Source organism: Dermochelys coriacea, chromosome 10 (assembly GCF_009764565.3).
Source record: "Dermochelys coriacea isolate rDerCor1 chromosome 10, rDerCor1.pri.v4, whole genome shotgun sequence".
Lineage (NCBI taxonomy): Eukaryota > Metazoa > Chordata > Testudines > Dermochelyidae > Dermochelys > Dermochelys coriacea.
In genome coordinates, this window is record NC_050077.1 from 7,118,111 (window position 1) to 7,127,367 (window position 9,257).

Here is a 9,257-nt window from a genome sequence, read left to right on the forward strand (position 1 = left end):
TCAAGTTCCACAATGAGGGTTCTCTACCCTGGTGGCTTTGATTCAGGCACACCCCATTACAAACTGGATAAAACCACCACAAAAGCTCTTGGGGGCAGTCACTGTCGGTTCTGTGTTCGTACAGCACCTAGCACAACGGGGACCCGGTCTGTGACTGGGCTTCTCCAAGCTACAATACTACAAGTAATTTATGGAAGCCAATGACGACGCAGAAGCAGTGACTTGCAATCACTGCCAGTTGGGCTGGCTTTGAACAGGCACCTAGATGAGAAAAGCTCCACATTCCATGACCACTGTCTGCTTGATGTCTCAGAGTAACTTAATTTCTATACTGACTACCTGGCTGATGCTCCAAGCAGTCTAGGCCAGCCTCCCACAATCCGGCCAGCTCTCTCATTTCTAGATTAAAATACACCCCATCTGGTCTAGATGGCAAGGAGACTCAGGAGTGAGTGTAACCATCTCTTCCCTGCCAAAGTGATGTGGAACCAGCTGTGAACTGTGCCAGCTGTGTGGAACATAGTGGGCCAAATTAACCACTGGTGTAACACCGATGCCAACAAGAAGCCCATGGAGACGAGTCAGCGTGGCTAGCCGAAAAGGGTAGGCAAGGACTGGTCCATGACAGAAGACAGGATAAGTTCCCCAGGAGCCAGAGGATGGAGGAGTTCTCATATGGTCGTGTAGTGTGACTTAGGGAACAACAATCAGTACAAAAACAAGAGGTTGCCTGATGGCAACAACACGCAGTGAACACCTGGGACAGGTGTTTTAACCCTGTCTAGAACTTGGACACTAGGAGTAAGGAGACGCAGCATCGATCCTGACCTTGGGCAGGAAGGGTCGCAGATGGGGATAGCAGAGACTCGCTGAGATCTGCCCGGCTTTGCTTCTTTGGAGGCTTTGGCACTGCCTTAATCAAGCTCAGATCTTGCCAGCTCTCCTCGATGGACTTCTGCTCTGCCTTAGCATTGTCCTCGTCGGGCGAGCTGGTGGCTCGGTCTATCAGCTGTGGGAGCAAATGGAAGAATGAAGGTTCACAACTGCGTCACTGCTCTTACCAATGGTCATCTCCGACGGACTCACCCCAGCTCTGCTGCCAAAGCATCCATTCATCCAGAAGTGGATTGCTCTAGAACCATTTTATTTAGTTTTCATGCAAGTTTTTACTGCCCATGAACTACGCTCAGCTGCCAGCACTACAGAACAAAGAGTATGAAGGGCAATCAGCAATGCAGCCCCCGTACACTGCCCCACACCGGATGCAGAGGGAGCATGTCTAGACACGCAGAGGGTAACATGAGGACGTGTACCATAGATTAATTGGTTCTGCAGACTGATGGGCTTGTTTCAGAGCTCAGCTGTTCTTCCCCCTTGTGAATGTTACAGGGGATTTGCTGTGTCTTAGTCTAACTATAAGACATTAGAATTTCCACACCAGATGAACAGAGACTCTAAACAAATCAGAGAACGCTTCTGTTGGGGGTGAACATGTAGATACAGCACAGTCTTTCCTCTCCCTTTGAATCCTCGCTCCTTATTCTCAGAGTGGATTAAAAAAAAATGGATTAAAAAAATCAGATTTTCCTTATTTTAAATAAAAACAAGGATGATTTTTTTTTAAATAAATGGATTTAAAATTAAATTTGAAATTGGCAACCTATGTTAAGGCCTAAACTTCTTATGATCATTTAAATTAAAATACCATAAATAATATTAAGCAGTACATATTTGCTGCCAAGTTTTTAAAAAAGTCAATTGACTGCACTGATGGAAGTCTCTGGCCTAGAGCCAGAGTCTGATGAAGTGCTAAACCGCTTTTGACACCAGTAGCCTCTTCTACAGACTCAGAAAATATTTTCTTTATTTCGGTTTATTCAATTAGTTCAGTTCAATGATTAGTTCATTCAAAGATTAGACACCAATTGGAGCTGAAAAACCAGGAGAGCTTTAATCTATTGATGAAAACTAGGTGTGAGGACCTAAAATCTTGAAGGATATAGTGGCCAGAAATAATCAGTTCAAGTCACTAACTACAGTTAATACATCACTTAATTTTAAACGCAAAATATGTATCCAGCACATTTAAGGTAGTTTTAATTAATAAAAAATTTAAATGCTGGTTTTGTGCATTTTAACTAAATTTGAACATCAATCCAAATGGGATTGGAATTTGACCCAAACAACAAGTAAAAGATTAATCTACTAAAGATGGAAGGCATCATTCACCACTTTCTAACATACAAAATGCAAGTTATGCTATATAATCGCTTAAATCAGTGGTCCCCAACCTTTCTTGTGTGAATAGCATATTGCTATTCCCAGAAGACCAGGGTGGGCACCGGACACCCCGCTGCCAAAATGCCACCAAGAAACGGCAACGCTTCTCGGTGGCATTTCAGTGGCGGGGTGTCCTGTGGGCACACAAAAATGCCCCGGTGGGCGCCATGGCACTCTCGGGCACTACGTTGGGGACCCCTGGCTTAAATAAATGTGTACAGATACAATGTATCCTCCTGGTTAGCAAAAAAAAGAACCACCAAATATACCTAAACTGTAACCGCTGTATTTAGTTGCAAATCAACGTAAAAACACAGTTACCAGCCAATGAGAATCAACTTTTCTTTAGGGAAATAACTAAATAGTACAAATGCAAAACATAATTAAAATCAGTCATTTAAATCTCTTTAATTGAAAACAATTCACCCTGTTCTAAATGAGAAAATCTTGCAGTCCTGTTTTTTTGTTTGTTGAGGAAACCAAACGGTTTTCTTCCTTTTAACAGAAAGCCAAATCGCCTTCATAGGCAGAGTTCAGGGATATTTCAGTGTCCCAGGCTGGGAAGAATGATGGAGACAAGTCGCTTTCTCTCCCTTGCCCCCTGTAGTAATGCTCCTCCCTCAAAAAATACACACAACAGGCTTTGTGATCTTTGATCATATGGATATCACATGCAGAGCTTCTACTGGCCCAGATCACAGACTCTGCTTAGAGGAGGCCAAAGACTGTTTGGAAAGAGACACGTACAGAAGGTCTGCTGCATTGGTGTGGCTAGGGTGGTTTTGGGAAGGATGCATTGCAAGGTCTTAGTCCTTTGCAATCTGGGAGTATCACTCTTTTGTTAACGAGGGACAGCTACTTAAGTTCCTGAAGTCCCAATGCAGAAGTCACAGCTCGACAAGTGTGAACAGGACATTAGTCAGTAGTCATGTTCCAGAGGGAACCCAGGCTTACCCGTTTCACCACCAGAGTTGCGATGGCCAGCACAGCAGCACCCCCCACGCCAAGCACCAGCCTGGCGTTGGCCAACAGGAAGTCAACAGCACCGCCCAGCCCGTTGTCGTCCTGCCTCTTCCCCCTTTTATGCAGCTCAGCCATGTTCAACCTGCAGAGGAGAAAGAAATATGCAAAGTGAAGAGCCCAGGCTGGGGTCCAAGGTGGCTTTGTGGAACCATTTGAGGGTATTGAAAATCAGGGAAATTTTCACACAAGAGCATCTACTAGTTTGTGGAACAGCCTCCCCAGGGTAGGGATGGATGGTCATTAGCTGGGACATTTCATAGAATCATAGAAGATTAGGGTTGGAAAAGACCTCGGGAGGTCATCTAGTCTAAACCTCTGCTCAAAGCAGGACCAACCCCAACTAAATCATCCCAGCCAGGGCTTTGTCAAGCCAGGCCTTAAAAACCTCTAAGGATGGAGATTCCACCACCTCCCTAGGTAACCCATTCCAGTGCTTCACCACCCTCCTAGTGAAACAGTGTTTCCTAATATTCAACCTAGACCTACCCTACTGCAACTTGAGACCATTGCTCCTTGTTCTGTCATCTGCCACTACTGAGACCAGCCGAGCACCATCCTCTTTGGAACCCCCCTTCACGTGGTTGAAGGCTGCTATCAAATCCCCCCTCACTCTTCTCTTGTACAGACTAAATAAGCCCAGTTCCCTCAGCCTCTCCTTGTAAGTCATGTGCCCCAGCCCCCTAATCATTTTCGTTGCCCTCCGCTGGACTATCTCCAATTTGTCCACACCCTTTCTGTAGTGCGGGGCCGAAACCTGGATGCAATACTCCAGATGTGGCCTTACCAGTGCCAAATAGAAAGGAATAATCATGTCCCTCGATCTGCTGGCAATGCTCCTACTAATTCAGCCCAATATGCATTAACCTTCTTGGCAACGAGGGCACACTGCTGACTCCAATGCAGCTTCTTGTCCACTGTAATCCCCAGTGCAGCCAAATCGAGACTAGACAAAGCAGGGAACAGACCCAGTAGATCTCTTTGGTCTTTGATAGCTTCTTCATACTCGCCTTCCTGGCTCTACATAATCACACCTCCATCTCCCCTCTGAGTTCCTCTTGCCCCTTGGCCTTATCAACACCTTCTTACCACTCTCAGCTCCATGCCTTCCCCCCTTGCCAAATCTGGAATTGCCTCCAAGTTGCTAGAACAGCCCCAATAACCAGCACGTGGTGATCAGAGGAGAAGTTCTCCATATAACATGTTTCTGTTACAGCGAGAACATTGAGTCCTTCCTCTACAGGTTACTGAACCCAGCCCTGGAAACATGACGGGGACGGGAGGAGAGATAATTAAACAAAGATGGATGTTAACGGATGTCCTCCCCTGTTTCTCTTACACTGAGAAAGGGAGGTATTTGGTGCAACAAGATTTTCAGATCTTGTAATGGAAAATTAACTGAGACCAAAATGGGGCTCACATTCAATTTCTAGACAAGATCTTTGCTCTAAGGCGGTAGTTAGAGCAGGGGGCTGGGACAGGAATCCAGAGCACTAGTGACTCATTGCAGTACCATGATCAAGTCCCGGGCCCTCTGTGACTCCGTTTACCCAGAGATATGTTGTAAATTGCTTTCAGAGCTACAGATGAAAGGAAGCAGGCATTACAGAGTATCAGTATAAAGCATTGGCTGAAGCCCCGACAGGACTCCCTTAAAGATACAGTGCAGGGGATTGTCCAAGATTGCTCAAGCAGCTTAAAGTCCATTCAAGATAAAAGCACCTCACACTGCCCTTTACATGGAGATTCTGCTTCCTTCAGCCAGTGAATAAAACAAGGCTGAAGCTCCTCCGGCAGCACTGACAATCAAGCAGCTGCCTTGTCCTATTTCCACCATGCCCTACGTCCATCCTCTTAGTTTAACGATGCAATCCTCCCCTTTCCAAGCTGCAGGGCCACACGGGCATTATTTTCACCCCACAGCCCGCAGAGGAGACCACCGCACACATCCCTTCACAGGCCAAGCCCTACTTCTTTCCTACTGCTGCTTCGCCACAGAAAGGGGCCGCAACCAAATTATTAGATCCTGCAACACTGGAAGCGTACAAATCTATAGATGAACTCCAAGGCTTAGACCTCCCTCCCCTGTAGTTTGAAGCCCACACAGCATCTGTGTCCATTGCTCACAGGGCAGGCACAGCTCATGAGTAATGATCCCACGATGGCTCAGTTTCACTGTGTCGCTATGGGAACAGGAGAGATGCAAATCAACAGTTTATCAGGGGCTAGGACCCCAGGCTATTAAGGGCTCAAAATCTAGTTCCCAGACACAGTTCCTATTTCAGAAAACACGCACCACAGCGTTCTGGTGCCAAGCCCCTCATTTCAGTGTGCACCACCCTCATGAGCAGGCAGTCACCGAATGCCAAGGGGGGCTGTGCTGGGAGCTGGTCTGTAAGTTCAAGCTCTCAGGTTTTTCCAATGAGCCATGGAATGGTTTTCAAGGGGCCCAACAGGGCAAATATGCTAGGTCAAGCAATCAACAAGGCTATGAACATGTAGTAGGCTCATCAAGGTAACTGGCTTAAAGAGCAGAAATGAGTCTATTAGTCCCTCAAACATAAGGCGTTTATGGGAGCAGGCAGCATGTCCCTGAGTATGCTAGACAGAGCACAGTGGTTTGAGCATTGGCCTGCTAAACTCAGGGTTGTGAGTTCAATCCTTGAGGAGGCCATTTAGGGATCTGGGGCAAAAATTGGGGATTGGTCCTGCTTTGAGCAGGGGGTTGGACTAGATGACTTCCTGAGGTCCCTTTCAACCCTGATACTCTGTGATTCCTGAGTAATAACAAGCTTGTTTTCTACAGACAAGAAACAAGATCGCGGTCCCGTGCGTTAGGCACAGAATGTCCCCCTCTCTGTCGGGAGATGTTTCAGAGTAGCAGCCGTGTTAGTCTGTATTCGCAATAAAGAAAAGGAGGACTTGTGGCACCTTAGAGACTAACAAATTTATTTGAGCATAAGCTTTCGTGAGCTATAGCTCACTTCACAAACTACAGGTGGCTGCCCTGAAGCGTTAACCTGCAATTAACTAGCACTCCCCATGCAAAACAGAGTTAATATTAAGCCCCAGCATCGCTCCAGCAGGCAAGTACCCCCCCACTTCCCTCCCCAATCTGTCTGCCTGCAGATAAAACAGGCACAGCAAGCCTGGTGGCTCAAATGTACACAAGCGCTGAAGTTGCAGAGCTAGCTACACAAGCCACCCGTCCTGCTCCAACCACTAGACTGCACTTCCGCTGGGAACAGCACAACCCAACCCTGGTGGGTGGCTGCCCACAGCGGGACTGACAAGCGCAGATGGTTTAAGACACCAGAGCAGGCGTCTCCAGGCCGGGGGGGTGGGGGGGGGACACGCTACCTCTGCTAGCTCGCAGCCCCACAGCAACTTTAGCATGGCCGCTGTCTCTGGGCTGGGCAGCCATTTTCAGCTACCCTCCCCCCCCAGCCAAAGCAGCGCCCCATTCACAGCCTGGGGTGCGGAGAACGACTCAGGGGAGGGCTGAAAAGGTCCCACCGCTTTCCCCAGCCCCACTACACAGCAGGAGGCAGAGCCACCCCCCACAACACCCACCCCATAGGGCCCGATTCGGTCTGGCCCCTCGGCTGTGGGCTCCTGTCCCCGCAGGGCGGGGGAGAGCGGGCCCAAGGCGAGCAAGAGGCCAAAGCTGCCCCAGTCCGAGAGCCAACGGGGACCAACGCCCGGGCCCAGGCGGGATCGGATGCAGGCGGCCAGAAACACCCAGCCCGGGCGGGCGGGAAGCAGGGAAGCGCCCCCCTTTCCCCTGCGGTAACCGGACTCACCCTGTCCCCTACATCGGCCCGGCCCTCGCAGCGGCGGAGCCGGGACTCTGCTCCCGCCCCACCTGCCCTTGCTGCGTAAACCAACGGGAAGCGCTCACACAGCGGTCTAGATCCCGCCCCCCAGATCTGGATAAGCCCCCCCTTCTCCTCCCCAGGTCTAGATCACGGGGCCCCCGCTCTAGATCCACACCCCCCACACGTCCCCTTGAGCCCTGCCCCCGGGCGAGGCCCGGCCGCGCTCACCTTGCGCAGCGAGCCCCGCTAGGTCAGGGCATGTGGAGGCGGATCCCGGCAGGGCCCGGGCCCGGGGGCCGGAACACACCTCGGCCGGCCCCACGCTTAGGGCCGCTCCCGCCCGCGCGCGCCTCCCAGCGAACGTTGGCGACAGCAAGATTCGGTCAGGCCGGGGCGGACCAATGGGAGCGCCCGCCCGTTGTCCCAACGTTCCGAAATGGAACGACCGGTTGGGTTGTTGCCAATCGCCCCCTGCTCTGGGCTCGTCACACGTGGGCGGATCCCGGCAGCTCTTCGCCTTAAAGGCACAGCGGGGCCAGGAAGAGCCTTCCAGCGGGCGCAGGGGCTGGGGACATGGGGCGGGGGGAGGCTCAGCTCGAGCAGAAGCACATGGTCCTACATACCGAGCTGACAGAGACTCTGGGGGGAAGTGCTGAAAACCCGCCCCGGGAGACACCCCCCCCCCGCCGCCGCCACACACTACCATCCCTCACTCCTAAATTAGGGTTGCGACCTATGCAGGTTTTCCCAGAATCGTCCCTTTTTTGAGGTCGCTGTCCCGGGAGTGGGAGATCTGTAAGGGTGTTCAGTACACGCAGCCATCTGTGGAGCTTTATGGGCTCAGGATCCTCCCGGATGTCCTGGCTTTTGGGTAGCTCAGAGGTGGCAACCATAGCTTGCCCCAATCCTGGACCAAGAGGAGCCCACTGTGCTGGCTGTGGTACAAACAACCAAAAGAGGGTCCCTGCCCCCACAGGATCTGAGGCAAGAGACAGCAAGTGGCTACAGACAAAAGGGATGGGGGGAGCATGATGAGATCATTAGCCTTGTTTTATTATTAATAAATATTTGTTAGTTATTATTAATAACCTGTTTCGGAGTACAGCCCTGTTAGTCTGTATTCGCAAAAAAGAAAAGGAGTACTTGTGGCACCTTAGAGACTAACAAATTTATTTGAGCATAAGCTTTCGTGAGCTACAGCTCACTTCATCGGATGTACTCCTTTTCTTTTTATTAATAACCTGTCTCCTTTTGCCCACAAAGACAGCCAGCATGTCGTGCAGATAATTAATACACTGAAAACAACGAGGGGTCCAGTGGTACCTTAAAGACCAACAGATTTATTTGGCCATAAGCTTTCATGGGTAAAAAACCCCCACTTCCAGGCACTGCACAGCTACGTGAGCAGAGCCGAAGTGAGACCATAAGGGCTGAGGCCCTACCTGCTCCATGTTGATGTTGAAGAGAGGACTAGACTGGACTGAACTGGGACTCTGCAGATCTAGGTTCTAGTCCTAGCTGAGTGACTTTGGGAAAGCACCTTGGCTCAGTTCCCCCTTTTGTGAAATGGGGCTAATGATGCTGACCTTGTTTGTAAAGCACTTTGAAATCTTCTCGGTATTATTTTGCTAGCAGTCCATGTTCGTCCCAGCAGCCTTCACAAATACACCCCCTCTCTTTCATCGATTGCTGCCCTTCACCCCGGAAATGGCTGCGTTTCAGTAGTTTGGGGAGCATTTTGGATCTTTCACGAGGACAGGAGCTATAATAAAAATGAACAAAGCACCTCTAATGACTGCAAACAACATGTATGCACAATAAGGCTGTAGTGCTAGTATCGTGTCATTAAAACATTCCACATCACACATGCAAACACTAACAGTCAGGTTGCCTCACAAGCATTCTCTTCTCACCATCACTGTTATAGGGGGCTAGGCCGGGATACAAGAGGGTATGATAAATTATCTAAAAATTGTGCTTGGCGGAGCACAGCTAGAAGAGTTCTCAGCAGTAGGCGAGAATGAACCGCAAAGGAGAATGGGGACAGATTTCCGCACAGGGACCAAATAAAGGGGGCTTTGCACCAAATTGCGGGTCTGCACAAGACAGGCAGCTGCAACCACTTCTCCCCCTGGGGTG

The 9,257-nt window shown here is 49.8% G+C and overlaps 1 protein-coding gene across 4 annotated transcripts in view; it reads right to left on the bottom strand.

The window, feature by feature from the left end:
- MIEF2 (mitochondrial elongation factor 2) overlaps window positions 1-7,857 on the bottom strand; it is a 23,286-nt gene extending 15,429 nt beyond the window's left edge. Inside the window, exons 1-3 of one of the 4 annotated variants that reach the window (XR_006274666.1) lie at window positions 7,347-7,602; window positions 3,235-3,385; window positions 829-1,009 (exon numbers count right to left, since the gene is read on the bottom strand). Coding sequence is in view for 3 of the 4 variants with exons in the window: in XM_038419013.2 (XP_038274941.1) it covers window positions 829-1,009; window positions 3,235-3,378 (325 nt within the window). In the remaining variant the exon portion in view is untranslated. Of the gene's footprint in view, window positions 1-828; window positions 1,010-3,234; window positions 3,386-7,103 lie in introns of all 4 variants that reach the window. The other 3 variants (XM_038419013.2, XM_038419016.2, XM_038419014.2) reach the window with 3 other exon arrangements.
- Between the last annotated feature and the right edge of the window lie 1,400 nt (window positions 7,858-9,257).